The following is a 27,135-nucleotide window of genomic DNA, read 5'->3' as shown; positions in this document are numbered from 1 at the left end:
GGGTACTTTAGTGAAGAAAATGAACGCTCGTCATTACTGACTCCACATGACTTATTTTGGAAATTTGATGCTGTTAGGATCACACTTTCACAACCCACGGCTAATTTATAAAACCATAACAACAACAACAGCACTGAAAAGTGCTGTGGTTGAATCAATTCTCTTTCAATTTCAGGGACAACGGGGATAAGTGGATCTTAGCTGGTGCAGATAATGTTTAGTCGCAGTGTTTCTTCTTTGCATTTTTGGAAGTTTTTTTAATGCTGATACAAACCAAGGACATTGACTGTGTGTCAATTTGCTTTTAAATGACGTCTCTTGTGAGCGATCTCTTTCTTCTTTTTCCTTTTCCTTTTCTTCTTTTTATATAAATGTGAGTCTACGGTAAAAAAAATGTACCTTTACATAAAAAAGTCAACTGCTTTTATGACTGTATCAGAACTATGTGTATTAAATGGCTTTCGTTCAAAAGAACATCAGCCTTATGCTGGCAATTTGCTGTGGCCTATGGACAATGAAAGGTAAAGGTGCTAGACACATTATTTCCCTTCTTTTCAGATCAAATTCCATCCCTTTCAGTTCCTTTTTGCTTCCATTTTAACACACACAGCTGAAATTCTGTTAAATTTAGCTGCTCCATAGAAGTTTGAGGGATTTCTGTGAAGATATCCTGTTCTTGGAACCAAGCCCATTCATTTTCTATGGTGGAGATGAGTTCATAGTCTGACAGTGTTAAATTATGCTGCAGGGCTAAGGCTATGCAAAGACTATGGGGTGATTCAGAGATGGATTGGGCTATGATCTAAGGTTGTTATTGAATTTGGCTCCTGATATCCCTCAGAATGAAGAATGGAGTCAGGAGAGTGATTTGCTCCTTTTTTTTCTTGGTGCGAGACTAAATATATTCACTACTGGAGGGATTGTGTACACATCAAAAGTCTTCCTTCCCAAAGGCCCTCTCATGTTGGGGTTTAATAAGGTATTTTATTGTTTGAAGTAGTACTGCTTGTTTGAGTTGTTTATAATCCCTTTGGATCGTAGCAGCACAGTCGGTAGTGTAAAAGAGATGGCATTATTCTTGTTTTCTTTTCTTTTTCCACAGCACTGGGCTTTCGTTACATTTTATAAAGCACGTAGGCTTTTTTTTAATTCTTTCTCCAAAGAACTGGGGAAAGCTGGGGTCACGGGGCACATGCTGTACTTCAATGCCAGTTGCAGGTGATGGACATTATGCCTGACTATTGCATATAGGTGCTGCAGAGAAGAGAAGGTAAAGAAGCTCACGTAACAGTAACAGTAACAGTCCTTGAATGTATTATAGTGAATGCATTGTGTCTGGTCTCTCCACCTGGTTGAGGCACTGGAATCGTGCCTGTCCCATTTATGTCGTTCTAGCATTTAGCAGTCTTTTGTACTGCTGTGTATTCTCCTGCTTGAGCAAAGTTTCCACTCCTGAGCTTTGGGGGAAAAAAGCTTACCAATTTCTGTGTTAAAAATAGCATTAATTACAATCTTTTAAAACAGTATCAAACACAATTAGACATTGCATTATATCTAGTATTGTGAATTCTTTGATACAACTAAGCGTAAATTTTGTGACATTTTTCTGGCAAAACTATCTAGAGTTGCTAAGACAAGCAATCTTAGATTAGATAGAATAGAACAACAAAAAATTCATTGAGGCAGACTTACTCTCTGACTACACCTTCTCTCCTCTGGCAGCAGCTGATTATGTATTGCACGTATCAAGCACAGCATTATCAAAACTGAAGCATCCAGCGTCTTACCTGTTCCCAAGTCATATCCAGGGAGTGGAGACTGGTTTAGATTCTGTGCTTCATTACATTAAAATGTGGCTTTGCCACGTGTTTCTGGTATGTCACAGGTCTATACAGGTTTTCCAGGAAGGAAAAAAAATGCTCAAAAGGCATCAAATAAAAAAAAAATCAATTAAAAAGAAAAATCTGTGGTTTACTTGCAACTTCCATGCAAATATATATGGATAACAAAGAGCTCTTCTTTCAAGGAAGATCCAATTTTCTTGCATGATTAGTTGTAAATTAGATGCTTCTTTCTGAAGCAACAGATTCTTAATGAGTTCTTAATCACGCCAAATTTTAAAGCAATTGATTACAAAATATTACAAAATGCTTCTATGCTGCTAACATTTCCAACTGTCATTTAAAGACATGCAGTGTTTAATAATACAGAGCGAGAAATCTGTTCCTTTAGGTTTAAATCATGCAGAGGACAAGCTGTAGCACATACCTAGATGAGTGAGAAGTACAACTCCATTGTGGCCATCTGACAAGAAAGAAAAATTGGCACTCTGTGTGATACAGTATACGAGCACAGTTTGACTTTAAACTCAAGCAGAGAGATGTGTCATAGATTTGAAATAGACTGAGAACATACATATATTATACTTGACTCTGTTCCTGAGCTGAAAATTGGTTCACTTTTCAGTTGACAGCAGCAGTACAATTTTCTGTGCAAAAGCTTAGAGCTGCAGCGATTAGAAAGAAAGCGAAATAATGCAATATTATCTAGTCTGATTATCTATTAATCACACACACCAAAAAAAAAGCTCTTTCAGCCTCGCAAATACATCGTTTACCAGCCGTGTTTTTAGTGTTTTCCCCGTGAACAAAACAAGTCACCTGAAGACATTACAACAAAGAAACATTTTCATTTTTCTTTGGCATTTTCAAATTAAAACAAAGTGTTTGCAGATTAGCTGATTAGGTGCAGAGCTACCCAGGTTCACACTAACCTGAATTACAAATAAGAGTCATGTCTTGGAAATGAATCTGTATTGATTGCAAGAGCTTTGGCAGAAGAAAAAGGGTAGTCCTTAAACAAAAACCTGCCCCTATTCCAAAACGTACTTCAATCACGTTTATCAGTGTTGCATGTGTAGGTATGAAAGCACAATGTGATATAGTGTGTGTGTCGTAGTTATTTAACAGACGGGAACAAGCATACACAAATATGATATAGTGTGGTCATTGCTGACTGCGAGCTGTAGGCTTTCATGATAATTAGCCGGTGACTGTAATGCAGCTACGTAAATGCGCTGTGGGATCATTTGTGTCTGGTTTATTTGCTGTAGATGATCAGATCTACTTTACATGGCATCCCATTAATGTAAGTACATTATTTAAAGTACATGATTAACATGGCGTTCAGCCTATTCAATATACACATTTAAATGATACATGGGGCGTTTGAGTAAATCATTTGGTGTTTCTAGTCTTGTTAATTTTACTTTCTGACCTGAGACAAAATAGGCTGATTTTATTAGGTGTAAATTAAATTCTTTGTCTTCACCTTCCAAATTAGCACACTGGGTTAAAAGTTTGTCTGAAGCTGTTATGAGGTCGAACTTCTCTATCTATAATCTTGACAGATATTAATACTGACAGAATTTTCAAGCTACCATCAGTGGATTTAATTTACGACAAGGAAAATCAAGATCTCGACTTTCCCCAAGACTCTTGCTCTGTCCTTTTTTGATCTCCTTTTTTGTTTGTTGGGCTCCCCATCTATACATAAAATCAGCTGCTTTCCAGCCTCAGGTATGTTGTCTGTGCATTCAGGGAAATCAATTAGTGAAGCAGACCAGAAGACAAAGTCAGCCAAAATTAAACAGCGAAAACTCTTTGTACAGTGCTCGCACTGAGGATTAATAATGGATGGTAGACATGGTTTGACCTCTGTACTGAAAAAAAAATGAGCATAAGTAAATATATCTCATCCGAGTGAGTTACAAATGTGGTGCTCTTTCACCCGGAATCCTTTGTATGTCTCAGAGAGGATGAATTGACACATTTGAAGTGATTTATTAAAGAAAAGCCTGTTACAGTTACTCGCGTGGCACCGAGTGCTTAGAACGGTGCATTTTTCTGGCTGTTTAATGGATCATATTTGGGCTGTTGTTGCAAATTCATTGTACTTATCTCAACGGGAGGAAGTTACTTTTTCCAAATTAAATGGTAAATGGCCTGTATTTGTATAGCGTCTTTACTAGTCCCTAAGGACCCCAAAGCGCTTTACACATCCAGTCATCCACCCATTCACACTACATTGTAGCCACAGCCACCCTGGGGCGCACTGACCGAGGCGAGGCTGCTGGACACTGGCGCCACGGGGCCCTCTGACCACCACCAGTAGGCAACGGGTGAAGCGTCGCCCTAAGACAGCTGGGATAACCCCCTGTGACCCTGATAAACGGCAGAGAATGGATGGATGAAAATGTTGTGTAGATTTAAGACTTTTTCTGTCTAAAGAGCTTTGGCTCTAGGATATTACTGACAGAAAATGCCTCTGAAATTTGGCCTGTTTGTTAATTACTATATATTTTAGGTCTTTAATTTTGAAAACATACACTATCAATGATTTATAATACCTGGTGATACCTATTATAGTCCAATCAATACATGATTTGAAGCATGATGTTGATATTGATTGATTGATTTTTTTTCTTTAATTTTATGGTTTTATCCCACAAATACTGGCAACAAATATTTAACAAAGCCAAGTTTTATCAGCAGAAACTTCTATCCTAAGGGCGTATTCAGTTTGAAATGAATAGGAAATGCTTAGTTGAAAGAAAAATTCACATAAGACAGAAGTTCGTAGGGTAAAATGTGTAGTGCCTCAAGCAGCTGAAGAAGATTGAAGGGTTACATTTGATGTATATTCTTGTTAGCATGGGTAAGTTAGAGTCATCATGTTTTGAATAAACTGATGAGATGAAAAATAGGTAATTCTTGCCAAGTCATGCAGTTCTGGTTTGATTTCGAATCACAGCCCATGAAGAGTCATGACTTCCGCGCTCTCTCCCCAAACTTCTGCTGACTCCTCATCTCTTGGCCTCGGGGTCTTGTCAGTAGACGGTGGCATACACAGCAGAGTTGTCACGCTCATTCTTGTGCTGTCTGGGACTCTTAAGGCAATGGCACGGCGACAGGAACAACACATTGGTTTCCCAAAAGTGGCAGCTGAAATCAAAGTTAACTTGTTCTTGAGTACCAGATTCCCAGATGTCATGTGGGCAATAGATGGAATACAAGAACTGATAGTACAACATTTACACAAAGAGGAGGCACATCTACTCCACGGATGTCCAAGGTGTCTGTACTGTGAAGCTTTTCTTTCAAATGTAGTTTTCAGGTTCAACTCCATTTTACTCATTCAGACCGCATCAGATAATTTGAATAAATCTATGTAATCCCTGTAATCTCCTAGTCTCAGATGGTTTAATAGCTTACGAGGTTCAGCCTACAGAGATATTAACGAATTGTGTGTGGGGGGGATTAAAATATGGTGCATTGACTATATAACACAATATCCATTATTTTGGTTTCATGGCTCTAAATTACAGGCTTTAGCTAATCTGTTTGTTTCAGACTTTTATGCATTAGTTAGTTACAAGTTGGAATATAAGTTTCTTATAAGTAGTGACTGGAAAGTTTGGGTGAAAGCTGTATAGAAACTGGAAACTCAGTTACAACAAATCCAACGTGGCATGAATTCTGCATTAGGCCCTCAGCTAAATAGTCATGGACATAAATCTCCCACAAGCACTTGTAATTGACAACTTTCTGAAATTGTCTTAAGCCCTAAATAGCTTCCCCAGCTGATTCTAAATTTGCCGTGCTGCTGATTTGCACATGTCTAAATAAATACTTATACAAGTGTTTGGAAGTTCAGTCCTCAGAGGGCGAGTGTTTCTTAGCTGATGTGACTGATATATTGCTCTATGAACAAGCCAGCTGTCTTATTGGCCCAGACGATGGAGAAACTTCACAGGCTCATCAGAAAACCTCTTCACGCTTTAGCTATGACTTTTACTAAAGGCCACTTTCAATAAATGTCAGGCTCCAAACATTGGTAAACAGTTTTAGCTCTGATCAAATTCCAGAGGGGTGCTATACACGGTGAGGTTGCCATGTCTGCAGGATTACAAGGGTACCACTTCGGAAATGGCACATTAAACAAATGGAGCATTTCCCACTGGTGACGGCAGTATTTATTCCCACCACTGAGGAGGCCTGCCCTTTCACTTCACGTCCTGCTCAACCAAACTTTAAACCCCTCCCCATTCCTACGCTTTACTGATATGGACTTGCTTCATTCTAGTTACAAACTGCAGATTTGTGAGTGCCTGCAAGCCTGTCTGCCTTATCCGTGATATATTTCTGTGTTGTAGTAAGACACACAGGAATAGGCCATAAGTATAGTTTGACATTAAGGACATGCCAGGCCAAGGTGCTTTCAATCCACACGCTTTCTCAGACCATCATAGTTTGCCATTCAACATATCTATCGTCATACTACTTCCTCATTCATACATACATAACCTTATTACTGATTTATTACTATCTTTCACATTTCACTGATCTTTTTTGTTCATTTTATTTGTCTTTTATTCTTTGTTTAAATAAATTGGTTATTAATTGGCCTTCACCTCGCGTCTTATCTTTCTGTCACAGCGTACGAGCCCGGCTGTGTGACAGCTTGCACCAAGTTATCGGTACATTTTGTCTCCGTGATTTTTCCCATTTCTCACAAAGGCAAGTTTTACTTAAACATTGATACAGAGAATTTGAAATAAAAAAAAAAAAGATTGCATCAATGTTTCTCCTGCTCTTTCTTTTGATGTGTACCTGTGATCTCGCTGATGTTTTTCCCTGCAGTTCTGCAAAAACCTCCAACATAACTCCCATAAAGAAAGCAATGAACATGACTGTCAGCCTAACTTCACTTCTCAGTGATTGCCAACTTAATACGCAGTACTTAAAATTAAATCACCCATTATACAATGTTGTTATTATATCATCCATTTAAACGTTTGAGTTAAAGGATGCGGGGATTTTGTCATTGCCAATTATGCACTGATTGCTCAAAAGAAATATGAAATCCAAGTAACACTTAAGAAAAAAGTCATGCCTTTGTTACAAAGACATACAATATAAAACATTTTCTTTGTGCGCTGTAAAATAAAATACATATTTCATTAAAAACACTTTGAAATAACCCAGCTGCTGTAAAGTCCAAACATGGTAAAAGACGCCTGATGAATTAACATTCCATAATAATATGTTGGATTATGTTATATTTTAAAGGAATACCAAAATATAATTACTTATTTAAAATGTTGTTATTTATTTATAGAGCATGAGTCTCTACATGAGAGGATTTAAGAGACATGGTTTAAAATATCCTTCACCGATGGAGAACTATGAAGAAAATAGAGAGAAAATTGCTCTCATAGCTCTCATAGTATGTACCGTAAGCTTTTGGTAGCTAGTAGACAGCTGAGCGCTAAGATCCACAAATGAGCTGAAAGCAAAAGACAGGTAATTACAGAGTCTATAGGCCATGGAGGCCAGGATGCCCTGAAGACACAGTTTATCAGCTAGAGGCTTACATGACTAAGTAATAGTCTCTGCTTCTGGAAACTGTGTGATTTATGGCTAATAATAAGTTAGTTAATGTCCTCCTGATCCACATCTCCAATATTTTGATTGTTCATTGTCCTTGTCGGTCATCGTCATCTGCGTATTGGGGGTGACTAGCCTCTGAGAAGAGATTATTGATGTTACTGTCATCAGGCGGTCACCTCGGAGTGCTCAGAGCGATGAGTACTCTTCACTGAATTGGTTTTTAATCAAAAAATTGTGTGTTAAAAACCACTGAAGCCTGTTTGCTGTGAAGAGCCTGAGTGCATGTAAAAAACAGGAAAAGCAAAATGAGCAAACAAACATAAGCAATTATGTTTCTCCAAACATTAAAAAAATGAATGGCATGAAAATTGTGTCGAAATAAAAAAAAGGGGGAAGTAAATGAATAGAAATGAATTCACAGCTATTTATATTTTGATTGTGTCCCTTCATGTTATCTGAATACTGTACCTTATCAAATAATGGGACATTATTACATTTCATCTTTCATAGACGTGTGTTATGTCAGCCCAGCTGGATATTTATTGGCTGCACTCCATCAAATATGCACATATACTATAGGAGGCATGACTGAATATTAGCACAACAATGGCGAAGATAAATAAGAGGATGAAACTTTTATGAAGGATATTAAACCACCCTTATTTACCTTCTGTCACATTCCAATCAAGTTTCAAGTTTCCGTGACTTGTAGACTAGCAAAGGTCACCAATATTGATTGCATAACAACATCACTTTTGCCTTTATGAAAACACAAACACGTGTGTTAATATATCATGCTATTCTTTGTTTGTTCATCATATTACTTTACGTAGTGAGCGGGTAAAAATGGTTGTTCATAAATACCAAACAAATTAACTCTCCACCATTTGACCTTAGAACTGAAGAAGCTTCTCGGATGAGAGGTGAAACGTCTTCAAGCAACTTAAAGAAGTCTAGACGCTTTTCTTTGCAAGCTCCTTTGACTACAATGACCTGGATGACTGAGAACCTTCACAGACCAACAAATTAAGAATAAAACCATATGTTTATTTACTGTTCTTCTTTCTTGCAAGCTACTATACCAGTGGTTCTTAACCTTGTTGGAGATACCGAACCCCACCAGTTTCATATGCGCATTCACTGAACCCCTCTTTAGTGAAAAATAAAATATGATTTTTTTTCAAATTCAAGACATAGATATGTTTTTTATTGGTGCACAAAATGAGCCGTGCATGTCACGGTGGAGGCTCTGCCAAACCCCTGAGACTGACCCACCGAACCCCTAGGGTTCGATCGAACCCAGGTTAAGAACCACTGTACTATTCATATTCCTTGGATACAGGCGTGTATAAGTGTTTGATGAACATTTATGTAGAGATATGCATGACAACTAATTCCAGTGACACGTACCGTACACGTAATGTAAACAACTTTGTCAGTTTGTTACTTGTTGATCTTTAGGCTTTGGCTCCTGTGCCAGGATCTGCATACGCTCGGCTGTGTCATCAGTCTGGGTTCTTGGCTAACTTTGCGTTGGCATGCTTGCAAAATAAAATCAGCTGATAGTCGCAGTGTGTGCAGATGAAAACCTTTCTAACACAATGCATAATACATGTAATTATAAGGTGCAGTTAGAAAATGTAGATGCTAATAATCCAGGTACCCTAGGCTGTTTTTATAGGAAGTGTAATCCAGATTGATGAATGTGTTTAGGAAGAGTTAAGAGACATACATGCATACATTTGCTGCGATCATCATAGTTGAGTTCTTTGGAGGAAAACTCAATAATCCTGAACATGATCACTGGTTTCATGATTCGTCCTCTGGGGATCATGGAAGTCTAAAACTTTTATGACATTCCATTGAGAAGTTTTTGAAAAACTTTCTGGACTCAAAGGTGGTTGAATGATGGCTGAGTGACAGCCAAAACTGCCATGCACAAGCCGAGCTTCTATAGGGTTTGGGCTGTAATAATATATTATACACCTAATATATTAGGTGGAAGAATTATCGTCACGCAGAGGAGGAACCTTGACTATCATCTTGTGGATTGCGGTCCCCCTTCCCAGGCATCTCCACTCGACAATTTAATTAATGTGACTCTGCTGACTCCATGCGACCTCATATGTGCGATCTGAACTACCCCAAAACCAACTGTGATGATTTAAATGTCTGCAAACCTTCTGGCATTAGAACACATTATGTTGAAGACAAGCTTCCAGATTTATGAAATGGATTACAAAACCCACATTATTACGGCAGCTTTAACGTTATCTGTATACAAGGGGCAGATCTGTTGTTTCTGCTTTCGGAAAATACCGCTTTAATTTGTTTTAGCAAATTCCTAGGGCCTTTTTCACATGACAGCCAATGGAGAGCGGCTGCAAGACAGATGGAAGCAGCCACTTTGGAAGGGCCTGGCATCTTTGTTGGCGGAGGGGAGCACTTTCTAAAGTTGCAGAACATTTTAACTTTTTTAGAGTAGACAAACTGTTTTTGTTATTTAAATAATCACAAAGAATATGTGTAGGAGGTTTCACCTTACACAGCTGACACATTATAGCTGAAAGCATGGCGGTAGAGTTAAGCTAGAGTGCTCGAGTCTTTGTTTGAACGCTGCACACCTTTTGTCTACACTTTCTTTTTTTAACAAAATTTTAACATGGATAAAAGAAAAAAAAATCTTCAGAGAAACACATGAAGGTTTAGCCAATTCACGGTAACACACTGCCTAGCATTACTTTGGTTATGCATGATATATTATGGCTTTATCACGATGCCTAGCAACTGCTAAAATGACCCATTCGTAGCATTTATTATGTGCTTGCAACATCTTATAAAAGTATGGTGTGAAATTAATTTCATAATTGATTTCCACAAAACTTGAATTATGTATGATATAGTCTGACTTGCCTAGCGACCACTTGCCAACAAGCTAAAATGATCCATTTGTAGGGTTTACGCACCCACAACACCTTACAAAAGCACCATATCATTTCAATTTCACAACGAAAATATCTCACTTATGTCAGCAAAACTTAAATTATGTGTGATATATGTGTGATATAGTATTATATACTATCACCTCATTGCCTAGCAACTACTTAACAACAGACTAAAACCATAATACTGTAGATTCGAATATAAATAGTAGGTAAAAAAGCAAAAAATACACTTAAGCTAACTTGAAAGTGAAGGGAAGAATAAATTTGAACTATAACACACTTGAAATTTGTCTGTGTTATAAAAAGTCTACTTACATATCATAGATTTATATAAAATGTATTTAATTTTTTAGGATAGACTGGTGTTCCCTGCTTTGCATTTTAGTTCACATCTTATATGATCATAGAAGCTTGATATTTCTATAATTGCCGCGTACCGTCTTTGGTTTAACTTTTTCCTTTCTTTTTTTAACTTGAAAGTCAAATTCTACTGAAAGGCGTACAGTAACTGCTTCAATTAATTATGATATTCTTGCACTTCTAAAAGGAACTAAGTTGGCTATGCAAATGTAACTGAGTGTTATGGGCTTTACATTTTAAGCAGGCAGTCATAATGTCAAAATAGTACATGTCAGTTTGTGATAAATTAATAAAAAATATTCATGATTAATGACCCAGGGCTATAGTCAATATGAATTTTGAACGAACACAGTGTTGGAGTGAAGTCAGAGGGCTTTTTCTTCTACTGTAGATGAACAGAGTTGGAGCAGAAAAACCATGAGTCTAGGACCATAGCTTCAGAACAGTGTGTCAAGTGATATTTATAGCTCGCCGTAGCTCATACTTTGCTGTATATCCTGCATGTGTCCTTTGCTGTAAAAATGAGGTCTTTTGTCACTTTAACAGGTATGCATGTGTTATTTTTTTCATTATGTGAGTGGATGCCTGCAGCAGTGTCACCTAAACTTTCTTTTATCTGAAAACACTTTTCCGAGCAGTCATTAAAATTCTGAGCTGGACTTGAGGGCTACACACAAACAGACTGATCCAATATTTCACTGCCAGTAATACATAGAGCTGTATAAACAATGTGCATGCATAAAAACCTTGCAAATGCCTGTTCCCCAGTCGTAAGAAATTATGGCAAGGATGTGCATACCCCATGCTTACTTCAGATCATTTTAGCTAAGTAAAGAAAAATAAGAAGTGACACAATTTTGCATAAACCAAAACAGAGTGTGCATTGCTTATTGTCATTATATACTTCCTGTTTACACAATCAGACCTATGCAACACTTGACTATTGACTTTATAAATTTATAGTACAACTTTTTATTCATATATACTTTTTGGCAATTGCTGGTGATATAAAAAGCCTGTTCTTCAGCCTGATTTAATAGGCTCTGAACTAGTCTCTCATTTCTTTTTTTCATTATGTTTTTTTGTTTTTGTTTGTGATTCCAGAACAGAATCTAACATCTTTAAATACTTCATTGTTTCTTTCTTCACAAGTTTGATATTGTCTTCATAATCAACTCTAATTACTTCTTTTAAAATAGATTTTATATACAAACAATGAAATAAAGAATAGTTTCCAGCCAGTAAATGTAGAGTGTTTTTTCTATGTACAAAAAGAATATGTATATGCACAGTTTGCCAGTGTTATTAGAAACAGTCTCTACATAAAGGTTTAGACATGGTTCTCATAAACAAAATGAGCTGTCGTGGTTATTTTCAATGCTACGTTTGCACACAGCTACATTGTTGCCAAATTGTCTACAGATCTATGATCTATATGTCACATGTAGAAGCTTATGATCAATACAACTCTGAACACAGTTAAAACCAAGTAGAATGTAACTGCTGTTGCAAAGCAACATATTCTGTGCATTAATTTGTAGTTTCATATTGCTGATCCTTGGCATGTTGTAATTTCAGTCAAATCTGGAGACAGAGTTAAAATATTCTTTTCATTTTATCTTCCCCGTCACTGTAACAAATTTGGAGCATGAGTTTGTGGTTTGATAATGCTTCCTTTCACCGAAAATAACTTAGTAACCAGTCATTTCTTCACAAGTAGTGTAAACACATTAGACTGGGTGGGTTTTTTTTATACACAGATCTTCTAATTTATATGTACAAGTGTATGGTCATGGTAAAAAAGAAAGTGCACTCTCAAGGAAAACACACTGTCACAGAAGCTAAAATAACAGTTTGCAGTCTGGCACATTCAGGTGTTTGGCAACAAAGTGCCAATAATGAGGAAAATCAGTAATGATAATATATATATATGTATATATATATGTGTGTGTTTGTATATATATATGGCAGCAAAGTTGCATCATATCGAACCACAAAGACTTTTGCCATTATTCACAGCACCACATTCAGTGAAAACCAAGTACAACTCTGAAGCATGGTAGCGGAGTAGTGATGATTTGGGCTTGTTTTGCAGCCACACTGGGCACCTTGCAGTCACTGTCTCTACCATGAACTGCTCTAAATATACTCTAGAATCAATTGTGAGGCCATCAGCTTCACTGCGAGGCCATGCAACAGGACAATGATCCCCCAAATAGCAACAAATCTGCAACAGAATGGCTGAAAAAGAAAAGAAACAAGGTGTTGCAACGGCTCAGTCAAATTTAAAACCTCAACCTGACTTAAACACTGTAGCAGGACCTTAGGAGAGCCGTTAATAAAAATATCTGCAAAACTCAATGAACTGAACAAATGTTATAGAGGAGAGTGGGCCAGGATTTCTTCCTTCAGATTTAGCTTTTGCTTTTATTAAATAAATAATGACAGAGTATATTATATGTCTAAAGGTTGCAGTTACCTTTAGACATCTTAATTATTTATAATCTTCCTCATGTGTGAAACCTTACAACGCACATACTTTCTTTTTACTGTTACTATATATATGTGCATTTATTCAATATGCTCTTTTTTACTATTATACTATTGTAGGCCACTGACAACTACAGTATACAGCCAGGAAGGTTGTTCATACAGTCTAATTTCAGTTCATATTCTGTCAGTTCTTGTCAGTTTCAATAAAATCCTCACACATGTCATAAATTAACTGGATTTCTGTTCTTTGAGGTACTCTAATACTTGGCAGCATTCTATTAAAACACAATTGGCAGCAGCTTTTTTCTATGTAAACCTAAATTCTATAATCTGTGCATAAAGACATGTTAAATGCAGCTCTAATCTCCCTAATCACATCTAATAAATCTCTATTCAACCACTTGTAGCTATTTTTGAAAAATTAATTGTGCACTGTATGGATACATGAAACTAATGAAACACCTTAGGATAATAAAAACGTATTGAAAGGTTAGATGCAGATTGCGTCTCCACCATCTTTTAATAATGCTGCATTCATATTGATACTGGCCTCAACCTCAATGTTAAAATGGTTACCTTTATCGCATCAGGACTTTGATGTTTTCTTTTGAAACAGTGTCCAGTTTATTGGCCTCTCTTTTTTCTCTTTTTGCCTCAGATAACCTGCAGACGAGATGAATAATAAAGTCCAGCATGCCACGGTGATTCCTTATATCGACACCACCTGATATGGAAATACACTTTTCTTCTCACCTTTTCTCCTTTTCATTTAATCCATCAATAGGCTGTCAGTTATAGGCTGTACTCACTTGCACATGAAAAAAAAAGGAAAAAAAATGCTGCAACGATAGCATCTAAGAAGCCTTTTTGTGACAAAAGAGCTTTGATTCCCTCCCCCATAATACTTTGAAAAGGATGCCTATTCCTGTCTTCCATTTACGTGCATCACTGTGATGAGGGCAGCTGAATGCCACACACACATACACACACGTAAAATAAAAAAATAAAATAAAGTGAAAGCTTGCCATGATTGCTGGCTTGATTACTTTCATTGATGTGGATGACAAATCGGCATGGTGGCAAGACTGGCAAAGCAGAAAAGGCAGCAGGGCACCAGACTGAAAGGCCCTGGAAGCACTCCTGCATGTCTTTAATTAACATGTGCGTGTCAAGGGATCGTCCAAAAATGGCCTCATTGTGCTCAAGTAAATTAAGAAAATCTCTATCCCTGCATCTCTTTCTGTGAAAGGAGTCTAGTTTTTCATTCCTGTGCCGCTGCGTGTAAATGTATCTGTCTGCTTATTTATGTTTCGCATTTTCTTTTGAAGGGACTAGAGATTTGTTACATTCACATTAGCACTGACACAGCTGCTTAGTACTTCTGTTCAACAATCAAAATTTAATTTGTACGTTTTCTAATGCACAGCTTGCAGTGTTGATGTCTGTAGTATACTGAGTGCACTCCAGTGAAGCTGCGTTTCACTATAGCGAGCGAGCGAGCTTAGATTTTGCAAAGGCGCTTAATTTGGGATATCAAATTTACAAAGCTATAATTACATTGTCTAGTAACCTTTTAGCTGCTTGGATAATCTCATGAGACGTGAGGATATGCTAAGTTAAAGATACCTTCAAGCAAAAGGATTGTTCAAAACTAAATAGCAGATGGGGCGATCGTGGCTGAAGAGTTGGGTGTTCGTCTTGTAATCGGAAGGTTCGAGCCCCGGCTCGGACAGTCTCGGTCGTTGCGTCCTTGGGCAAGACACTTCACCTGCCGCCTACTGGTGATGGCCAGAGGGGCCGATGGCGCAATATGGCAGCCTCACTTCTGTCAATCTGCCCCAGGGCAGCTGTGGCTACAACTGTAGCTGCCTTCACCAGTGTATGAATGTGAGAGTGAATGAATAGTGGTGTTGTAAAGCGATTTGAGGGGTCCCGAAAAGCGCTATAAAAATGCAATCCATTATTATTATAAACTGAGTTTTGACTTTTGATAATTCAAATAGGCACGAGTCTAAACCAAAAGCAAAATAAATCCTTTGTCTTGTCATTCAGTGAATTAATGTTTTGTGTAAATTTATAAAATTATCAAAAAAATATCCGTTCTTGCTATATCAATATGATGCCATTTACTACTTTTTGATAAAGCAGGTGCTTTTTTGCTTTTTTTGATAACTTTCCCTTACACGACACAGACGGCTCCATCGTTTCCTGTCAGAACTGATTGTTTCATTTCGTCAAATGCAATGCTTCTTGTGCACCGCAGGCAATGAGTGCATTGTGCCTCAGGGTATTATTGTATTGTATTGTATTGTATTAGGCACAGACTAATGTGTGATTAAACGTAACAAAACCCGCCACTCATGTTAGTTTTTGATTTACTGCTTATTTATTCACAGAAACACGAATGACTGATCTAATAAGAATCCAGATAAGAAGCTGGATTTGAGACAAACAGAAAAAAAACAATGTGTGTATACGTTTTCTTTTTGCATTAGCGATCTTGACTGTAGCTGTTAAGGTCTATTTTTCAGAAAATCCCAATTCAATTTCCCCACACCGAAACAGAGCCATTATCTCTTTTGTGTCATGACTCAGCCAGCAGGTGCAGATATGAGCCACCGCTGTCTGATGGAAACAGAACGCATAAATGGCAGTCAGAATTCTGAAAATCATTTTTCTGACTTTGACTGAAAGCCGATTCTCTTATGAGAACAATCGCCACATCTGAGAGAAAGCAGCGAATCCTGCCGTATCCCTGAAAACTGCTTCTCAGCTTTTTTATATTTATCCTCTAAAAGAACTGTCTGCACTTGCTTTGTACCTGCTGTCAAGCCATCACATGCATCTGTTTGTACAGACAGAGTCTATTAAACAGCATTCTTGTACCATTTTGAATCAGCTTATTTGAAAATAGAATGAATGAAAAAAAGAGAAATTCTCCTAAATTACAAAAACGTGTATTGGGTTTTTTTCACGGAAAATAAACTGACACTTCAGTTACTTCAGCTTATATTTCAACTGCTGCCACTGCCAACATACACACTTCAGCTTTCCCCTTCAACTGACAGTGCAACTGCTTTTATCTCTTACACAGCTGGCAACTCAAACATCTTAAAAGTGTGTTCAGACAGAAAGTGAAGGAAATGTTTTTGCCTTTTGCCCTTCTTATAAATTGTATCTGATTGTGACGCCACTACGTATTTACTACAAACAGCCAATAGACCACCTTTATGCTAGCTGTGTTGTAACTAGCGAAACACAAGTGTACAAAAGAGAAAGAAATGCTAGCTTCTTCCATGAATCCAAAACTGATCCAACTACGAAAGCTGCGTGGCATTCTGTCTGAGTACGCAGGTATATTTCAACAAATGCTCCCATCATCTCAGCATATTATGTCAGTTTTTCTAATATTCTTCCTGAAAAGAATTTATTTTAGAGTTGAGTCATTACAGAATAGGATTAGAGTCATGACTTTTAACGTACTTTTTGCTCAGAATTTGAAAAAAAGAGAATTCTGAGATTTAAAAAAGTCAACATTTTGATTTTAATCTCAGCATTTGAAGGTTGTTTTTTTTTCTCAGAATCATAAAAAAGTGAGAATTTTGATAAAAAATCAAGGCATTTATCTTGAGTGGTGAGTCATACAGAACACATGTTACTGTCAGATTTTATCTTAGGTTTTTAGTCATCGATTTTTTTCTGCTGATTTATCAACAATTTTCTAATAATGAAAAGAGACTAATTAAAAAAAAAAGCTACATTTCTTTGCACGACTAACACTCACACAAATATGGTCTATGCACATGATAAGATGTGACATTTATTATATTCTTTCCAAGAGCCTTTCAGCTTGGCAAAATCAAATAAAACACTCATAAACTTGAAAACAGCACTAAGAGAATAAACCAAACTAATCAGAAATTATGTTAATAATGGAAATGTGTTAAACTTACACTAATATGAAGACACCATTTATTATACTTAAGCACAATAAGGAAACAACTTCAGGGGTGCAGATCCCATGCATCTGTACGCCACTGTGTGATAGCTAACAGTCTCTCCATGGCGATCGCTAATTCCCCACCTCGCAACGTGAAATGAAAGAAGGGAGGCTGCGCTACTGAACCTCTCTCAAAGTGCAGCACCATGGCTACTCATCAGAACATGGCCGAGTGAATAGATGAAAAGCCAAGCATGTCGAGAGCTGATGTCAGTGACAGCTACACTGAAGCCTCTGTCTACATTTTTAGCTTTTTTCCCTCCCAGAAAGGCCCTTTGTCCCGTCTGTGTACTTATTTTGAGTTTCACGTATGCTTTCATTAATGACTCTGAGCTCCTGTTAGTTTCACATATAGCATGTGTTTAGTGTCCAGACATAATGCTAATTTAATGGCAATTCCTGTTTTTAATTATGCTATTGTGTAGAATATGATTTGTAGTGGGTTAAGGCTTCATGTGCACCATCAGTTTCTCAACAGGAAACAATGTCAGAGCGCACCGTTTTCAGTGTTTCATATTTCTACTGTACTACCTTGCTAGAAGACAACCTGTTGAGCCCTGATCTTCAAGCAGCTCTGTGAAATATCTTGAGGGCGATGCCTGATTAAGGGCTCTTGAGCAACAGCTGAGGCTGTTTAAGTGTACAGGATTGAGTATTGCTCACAGGCTGCCTGTAGGTATTGATGTTTATATCCATTTTAGGTTGTTCAGTCCACTGAATAGAAGAAACACCTTCTGAAAAAACATCCAAAGCTTGAAACATGCATCTTTTTATTTGCATTTTCTTTTACGAGACTTTATATTTGTATTCTTTTCGTATCGCACACAGCTAAGCAAAACAGAAGAAGGAGGGGGGACAACAGGATTAAACATTATTGAAGCACTACATGCATTTTTTTTGTTTGACTCAATGGTGAAAATGAAAATTCAATAAATAATAAATAATTTGAAAATGTTGTGCAATAGTTTTAGTAAAAGGACAAGTGTGAATCAGTGGGTTGTTATGGGTTCTTTCATGCTTTTTACCCTTCTCCCTCGCTACAAGGTAAACAAGCAAACACAAAGCTAACAGGCTGGTCCCTGGAGAACTGCCTGCATACAAAGTGATGATAAGTGTCAGCAATGATTTCAGAAGGGTTCGTGTTCAGATCCCACCCCTCCTTCACAATCCCTGGGAGCGCCTTTGAGCTACGCTGCCGCGCAGCACCGTGCCGCATGCTGTGTTACACTCACCTCGGGGGAAGCGAAGAAAAGAATAACAGGAGTTTACATTTTAGCAAATATGGTGCTGAGGGAAAGGAACAAGAGTTGAAACTTCAAAAAGCACCTGAAAATTAGCAGCAAAATGGATTCAATTAATGATAGTGAAAAATGATTTGACTTGGCTGTACTTTTAAAAAACCTCACCAAAGTAATACATATTTTATGCAGTCTGCAGCTTTGGACTGAGTGTGTGGAGCCAAACGCTGGACTCTTCTGTCTTCTTTTGTAAACAGAGCTGGAAGGAAATGTTGCAAACCAAACAGTGCACTGAAAAGACCATATACTGCGCTTGACCCCCGACCCTGCTTGCATACTTTGTGGCCTGTCTGCTTTGTCCTTCTTGTCCATGGCATTTACCGGAAACAAACTGCTACGGATGGCTTCCTCGAGATTAAATGTTGACTCTCCCCAAGACTGACAATTTACCTTAGGTTTGTTCCTGACAGCAGGAGACGGTGAATAAACACAGTGGGCTCCATAAGAGGGGTGACATATGCATGCTTAGGCCTGAGGACACAGCCACTGCAATCATCATGGCCTCAGTGCTGAATCCATCAGCAGGCTGATGGATTCCATTAATAAAAGACCTTTGGTGTTATATCCTCTCTTAAGCTTATACTCCGTCAGCACCAGCAAAATAATATTGACCTAATCATTCTCTACCCTTGTGTGCTGAAATACCATTGTTATTTATACCGTAATGAGATGTTGACATTTACAGATAAATTGAAAGACGAGTTTCATTATTGTCTACTCAACTACGCTTATCTCTCTCTCTCTCTCTCTATATATATATATATATATAGATATATTAATATATCTATATCTATATATCTATATATATATATATAGATATATATAGATAGATAGATAGATATATAGATATAGATATATTAAGATAGATATAGATATATTAAGATAGATATAGATATAGATATATTAAGATAGATATAGATATAGATATATTAATATATCTATATATATAGATATATTAATATATATATAGATATATTAATATATCTATATATATATTAATATATCTATATATATATAGATATATATATAGAGAGAGAGAGAAATATAAGCGTAGTTGAGTAGACAATAATGAAACTCGTCTTTCAATTTATCTGTAAATGTCAACATCTCATTACGGTATAAATAACAATGGTATTTCAGCACACAAGGGTAGAGAATGATTAGATATATATAGATATAGAGATATATAGATATATATAGATATATTAATATATAAAAGTGCTGAAAAACATTTTTCTCTGTTGCTGCAGGGGAAAGTACAGTAACTGTACTTTTTCTGGTCTTAAGCTCTGGGTCAGGTGCAGTAAGGATATTAAAAGTTTTGTAGCATCAAAGAAGTTCTGGCGAACCATCAGACGGCTCTAGAAGGTAGAGGCCAGGCCTTTGCCCTGACTTTTTTCATCATTGATAGTTAGCTGCTGATCTCAGCTGGGGATCATACAAGGGAAGAATTCCTCAACCTACATGTCACGTTATCTAAGAGGAAGATATGCCGGGAAACTATTTTTGAAGCTTACTCATTTCTCTGGTGGAGTTTATGAAACTAGTAAAGAAGCACCGCAGGGGAATTTTGCTAAGCATGGAGAAAATTTCCTCAGGGATGCAAAGTGCTCTAGCTGTTTTCTGGCTGTCATTGGGAAGGTGCATTTTCAGTATCACTTTAAGGTCAGGCTCCTGGAGGAAACAGACCAGTCTGACAAGGATGCTGACAAGGAGATTTCACGTGATGTATCTCAGATTGAGGAGGAGCAGAAGTTGATCAGGTCATTGCTACCAAAAGTCACTGCAAGGAGTTTCTCTTTGGAGTTTGCACAGCCACTTTGTGAGAGATTTATATTGGTGTTCACTACATTTTTGGAGGTATTGCTGAATTTGCAACAAGCAGCTGTAAAGCTATTTAAATAAAGATTTAGTTCAATTTTATCCTTAAAATGAGGACAAAAGCTATGTCTTACTTCCAATTGGACAACAAGGTCTTAAAAGATACCAGTGTTCTGACATGAACAGCAAATCTGAAACCTGCTATATGTCTCTAGGAATTGACTAACACTGAAATAGAAATAGACAATGCTGAATAGTCCTTTTCTTGCACAAATTAACAGTCTTTTTTAATTTACTTTGATAGAGTTTTACCTGACATGAGATGTTTATGTCCAGGTTTCATTAACAGCAGATGGTGTACTTTTCAGTACCTGAAGATAAAACTGAAGCAAAAGAGACCTGCAAGTAAGCAACAGCTGAAGTTGGCTGCAGTAAAGACCTGGCAGGAGGAAACCAGCATTTAGTGATGTTGACAGCCTGCAAATGATTTTCATCCAAATATCAAAAATAATCCTTGTATTTGAAATTATGTTAGTTCCTTCATATTATTTTGAGCCTCTAATGGAGGAATGACATGAAAATTGCTGTGGACTCTTAATAAAATACTTTTTTTCCCACCCCCTTAAATTAAACATTCAAGTCTGCACTTCAATCACATCTTGGTTGCTTGATTTAAAAGCACTCTGCCAGTGTACAGAAACAAAATTTCACTGTCCATATACTTTTAGACCTAACTGTAGAAGGAGAAGGTCAGCACAGTAAAACGTGATGATGTGGTATATTGCCAAGAAGTCAAGTGAACAGCTGTTCTATCTCATGTCACAATTTTGATATTCTGTCATTTCAATACGGCTTTGGCTCTGGCTGTAAGAATCCAAAGTTTACTTCTTCCAAGAAAACCAACTCTACAGTATCTCTGATATATCCTGTAGCTCTGAAAGTAAATCTGATGTTATAGAAATACCATCAAGGTGGTCTGATCATATGCTACAAATTAGGGTGTGGAGTTTAAACGAAGTGAGCATTTCAAAGACCAGAGACATTAATGAAAGATACAGGACAGCTACATTAAGAGCTCTTGTGTTTTCAAAGCTCGAGTCCTTCAATTTTATATAAGTGCAGTACTCGCTGACAAAAGCAGCCGTTTATCTTGGCGAAGTTTATCTTGCAATCATTGCCGGTGTTTACCTAACACTTATCAGTTTGTCTCCAGTCTTTTGCAGGGGAAGGAAGCCGGAACAAAAACACAGACAGACAAAACCCAGACGTAGCTGATATTATTGTTTTCAAGATTTAGGTTGAGACTTGAAGTGCGTTCATTACTGCCACAACTTTTTCGTATACACTTTTAAACACTGAATGCTAAGAATCAGATGTTCTGTCATGTCAAAGATGATGAAGTAAAGGCAGAAATATCCACTGTCCTAAATACTTATAGCAAAAAAGGTCAGTCTGCCCATAACTAAACTCCAGCTAACTACTGCCTTCCCCTAAGATACACATCAGTGCTGTGTGGATGTGGAGTGGATGTCACACAGCTCTAACTTCAAACAGGATTATTCAGGACTGGTTACTTGTCCTGATAATTTGAATTTCTTTCTCCAGAAGTGTTTAAGGAATATTTTGTTGGAGTTGTACTTTGAGAAAGGGTCTTTAAGTCATCTTTAAAGTCTCGACTTGCTCTTCGGAGATTAAAACGCTGTCATAAGCAGAATGTTGCCGCGGTAACTACAAAGGTACCTTGATAAAACATGTAGTTTGTCTATCTTCTCTGTAAAGGTGTACAGTATTCTGTCTATGCAACGTCACAAAAAGTCCTATTAATACCCATTCTAGCTACTCCACCAATCAAACTTTCTTTTAGCCCACATGCTGTGAGGTGAACAATGCTTTGATTTAAAAGTATCGTCCTCAATGTTTGGTGCACGACTAGATTTAAACACGGATGGTTTATATGATCATTAAACAGGATGGATCTGACAGCACGACTCTTGGTACATGACCTCAGCTCTTGCTATTTATCCTCAGAAGACATAATCCTGTCAAATCCTTTTTGCTAGTGGATAAACTTAAAGCCACACTTTGTATGCTTTAAATGGCAACGAGAGGAACCTGCAAACGTGATCTAAGGTTGAACATCCAGATATCTCGTCACCAATTCCACTTAGAACAGTCACGTCTATAAAATCATCTGTCTTTGTTTTATGTCAAAAAGGAAAAAAAGATAGAAAGAAGCGCATAATGGAAACCCTGAGTCCTAATTTCACTCCATATAACTTTAACACGCTGTTGTTTGAGCACTGGAATTCTGGCATCTCTTCACCTGACATACATAAAAAGGGATTCGATTGGAGCGTCACAATTCCCCGTGCAGTTTCGTGAACCCCGTTTAGAGAGCTTTGTATATGTCTTTGCCAAAAAAAAAATGAGATGATTAATGTTTCCAGTGGAGCCATTCATCTCAGCCCTAATGACAGATTTTTGGTCAGAAAGTGTGTGAAAAACACAAATCCATTTGGTGCATCATTGTTGTTTTATTGATTCAACACACATTCAATGAACACATTTTGTAACCACTGTAGTACATTTTTGATGTCAGATGAGCTTGTTATTGCTGGGGTTTTAATGGAAAATTGCTAGTTTTGTTTGTAAGGACCATTACATTAGTTAGGAAGTCACACTGTCATTACAGTAAAAGGCAGCGTTTCATTTCGTTCCATTATTTGCAGCGGAATGCAAATCATGGTGGGATTTGGTACCATAATTCATGCATAAATGGTGCATGTTTTGATCTTTTGATCTGATTTGAATGTTTATCCAATAAACATGATGTGTTTGCTTGCGCTGTTTGTACATATTTGTAGCAACATGACAGTGAATATTTGTACGGATTAAATACTGAATGTTTTAAAGACATTTTATAGCTGCATTTGTTGTTTGTAAAGTCTAATAGAGGAGCATATTATGTGATTTCCACTTTTTAATTTTCTTTGAACATAATTAAGAATCCCAGACGTGTCTAAAAATGTACACGGTATATATTTATTTCCCTTCTCTACATATTATAAAGTGCGTCTCTGAATGAGCGCTCTGTGATGTCAAAAGGGACAAGAACCAGTCTTCACTCGTGGCTTAGAGACTCAGCCTTTTAAATACCAAACAACCAGCAGCAGCCTGCCTCTCTTACTCTAACTTTAGCGATGTCTCGGCCACAAGCAAAGCAAGCTATATGTTCTGTTGTTGGCTACAAGGACAAAAACAAGAGTTTCCATGCACTTGCAGCATCCGAGGAACTGAAAACCCAGTAGATTTATTTTGGGGTTTAAAGGCAGCATTATCAAATCTACAGGAATATCATTAGTATTTGTATGTTGTGTGGCTAAAGTTATCATTAGCTTTGACAGAAAGCCCAGATTTATGTGATAATAAAAGCGGTGACCAGAGGCAAACAGACCAATGTTTAGACTGATTTAAAACCATTAAAGAACTGGGAGTGATTTACTGTGCTTTCATGTCGCTGTTTGAACCTCAGTGCAACCTAAGCTCTGTTTGGTTCTCTCCTATTATCTGTGTTCACTGCACAGCTGTATTTAAATAAATAAATAAAAAAACCAAATTAAAAAACTGCTATCTACATTTCCACTTTTTCTGTTCCTGGTGCCAAACAATGTAATGAGTATGAAATTGTGATTGACACGCTGCACATTAACTACATGTTAACCACCAATTAACTTTCAAGCCACTTTTCAAGCTGTCAATCTGCACTGGAACAATGATGATTTTAAAGCCACGATGTAATCTGACAAAATCTCTTCGCACAAAGGGTTAAAGACGGTGGCTGTGTTGTGATTCTGGCTATTTTTACTCTTTAAAGGATCAAACGAGGAGATACTGTATCACTGTCTGTGTTAGCTGCCCTTTGATCAAATGCGTCTCCTGCTGCTATTAACTGCTATTTACTGGAGGTGGTTTGCATTTGAAACTATGGAAAGGGGAATGGGACATTTGTAAAAGGGCACAGGAACAAGGGAGTTTCAGAAAAGCTTAAAAGAAGAATGTTTCTATTTTAGGGAAATAAAATACTTGCTAAAAATGGAGAATGAAGCATCATCCTCACTTGTTTAATAATTATTGAATTAAAGATTTTATGTATCATTTAAACCAGAAGCGCTCACATCATTCTTCAGTTCGGCATCACCACTCAAACGTTTACAGTCTGGTGTGGCTGCATTTAAGCTCTGCTTCTTTTTCCTTTCGACAGCTACACTCAGATGTGGACAAAGGAGATGGCAAGGTGAAGTACGTGCTCTCTGGTGAGGGTGCCACCTCCATCTTCACCATTGATGAGAACACGGGAGACATCCATGCCACAAAGCGGCTTGATCGAGAGGCTCAGGCTTACTACACCCTTCAAGCTCAAGCTGTAGACCGACTCACCAATTTGCCTGTGGAACCCAAATCTGAATTTGTGGTCAAAGTCCAGGACATCAATGACAATGAGCCCAAATTTCCTGATGGACCGTACCTGGCAGGAGTACCAGAGATGTCACCCTTAGGTAAGTTCTTTTACACATAATCGATTGAAGGTTAATAACCAAAGTGTTAAAAGTGAAATAACATTGTGAGTAAGAATTGTAAAGTAAGTTAAAAGTGGTCACCTATTAATGCAGTACACAGTGCTTTTCTTTGTGAACAGTGTGATAGTTTTGGTTCTCCACGAAGACCCACAAGAGCTAATTATCCGTACACCTGTGTGGAGTCTATGAAAAATTCACACCATGTGGAAAAGAAAAACCTGTATATTGGATGAACTATTATTCGTCCCTGCAATACCGTAACCAAACAAGTCATTTCCGCCCCCTCTCCGCACACTCTTCAAGTCTCTCTCTCTTACTCTTGCTTTCTCTTTGACTTGTCCTTGCTCCAACATCTGCCTTTGATAATTTTCCACCTCACTGAATTCGTCTTCATCTCTCCCAGTGTTTAGGTCGTGAGGAGTGGGCGGAGGGGGGGGGGATTTGGAACGTGTGCAATATTAATTTGAGTCCAGCATGTTCAGTTTGTAAGACTGACTACATACCAATCATACTGAATATAATTTAACCAGTATGAAGCCCTTCTTGTTCATGGGCTCCACATCAAATGAGATCCAGGTTAAATTACCTTGATTTGGGAATACCTTGGCCACAGCGCACAGGTCTGTTGGCTTCCTTCTCCTTTTCTGCTGTGATCCTGACGAATAAGGTCATGGATGCCTCGCTGTATTTTTTTAAAGCTTCAAAAAGCGGGATGATGCACAAAGACTAAGAAACTAAAACCATTTCTCTTAGGCCACTCATTAAAGCTTGCCTTTATTTTTATATATTCCATAGGTATCACGTAGCGCTAAAACCAGCAGGTTTTAGCATAAACAAAATTTTAACTTGATGATTGCACAAGAGAAAAAGTCAACTCGTCACAAACGTTTATATGTAGAACCTGACAGTCATGATATCATGTTAATTAATCAGTGAAAACATTTTGATTAAAACCAAAAATGAAAAAACTCATCAATCCATCAGCATAAATCTTCTGGGAACCAAGGATCTCTGTACTAATCTGTGTCGCACATTAAGACAATTTTTGCTGATTTGTGACGCATCAGAGAGTAACCACTGCTGATATCACCGATCCTTCTGGGATTTAGGAATGTCTTGAGCAGGTTTTATTGAAATACAACTAATAACTATTGATGCTAGAAGCACAAGATTTTAAAAGCTAGAAAAAGGCTGCACATACTATCAAGCCCCCTCCCCACTCCCGATCCATTACCTTTTTCTTCTTCAGTGCTGACTTTTTTTCCCAGTCCTGTACATTTACAAGTCGAATAGTAATTGAGAATTGACTCCCTTGAATCTCATGGGAATACCCCAGAATTCCTGTAACCCCCACAGGATATCTGAAAAAAAAGTGTGCTTCTGCAGAACAGCTGACCAACTACAGTAGTCTGCAGATTAACAGACCAGCATTGCTAAATCTCAAGCAAGCACAGGTAAAAACATTATACTGCACAATAATACCTCTCCTAAGGACTCAGCAATTGATATTCTATTGATCACATTAGCATTTATTGCAACAGGTTTTCCTTTTATCTGTTTAAAAAACACTACTTGAGGGCGCTATCATATCAGCCCCTGTCTGTAAGCTGTGTGGTCAAGATTTCCTTCAAGGTTTCAGACAGGTCCTACTCAGGTTCAAAATGCAAGTAAATGCAAATGAGTGGCAACAACATCCTGAGGCCATTCATCTTAGCAGGTGTGTTAGGAATGCAGTAAGAAAAAGTGACCTCCATATATCTAATGTCTAGAGCATGTCTGATTTATACTGACCTAAAATTTAAAAGAATAATAAAATAAATAACAATAAATAAAAATAACATTTGGGATATTTAGGATTTAGAATATTTTTAGAGCTTGTTTTATTTCAGATATTCACATATTCACATATGCCAAAGCAGACCTCTAGGCTTAGAAATGTTGATGAGTGACTCATGTTTGAAAGCTAACTCAGGCAAACTTAAGGTCTGAATCAGGCTTGAAGGCCATAGGCATTTTTTCCACAAATTGGACTCAGAGTTCATTGCAGCCAGTACCTCCCAGTACCTTCCTGCTGAACATGTCTCTGAAAAACATCTGATCCTGATGAATACATTTCTGCCCAGCCATTACTTTGGCAATTCACTGTGGCAACACGGCACGCTTGGCAGCACAGTCACCCTTAACTTCCTC

General features: G+C 37.6%; 1 protein-coding gene across 1 annotated transcript in view; it reads left to right on the top strand.

Moving 5' to 3' along the window:
• The window catches only part of LOC146511598 (cadherin-7), a 116,752-nt gene that overhangs the window by 17,862 nt on the left and 71,755 nt on the right, over window positions 1–27,135 (top strand). Inside the window, exon 3 of the mRNA XM_085172530.1 lies at window positions 24,630–24,924. Within this exon, the coding sequence (XP_085028656.1) occupies window positions 24,630–24,924 (295 nt within the window). The remainder of the gene's footprint in view (window positions 1–24,629; window positions 24,925–27,135) is intronic.

Source organism: Neolamprologus multifasciatus, chromosome 9 (assembly GCF_963576455.1).
Source record: "Neolamprologus multifasciatus chromosome 9, fNeoMul1.2, whole genome shotgun sequence".
Lineage (NCBI taxonomy): Eukaryota > Metazoa > Chordata > Actinopteri > Cichliformes > Cichlidae > Neolamprologus > Neolamprologus multifasciatus.
Note: the sequence above shows the minus strand (reverse complement) of the source record. Positions and strands in the feature narration are given on the sequence as shown.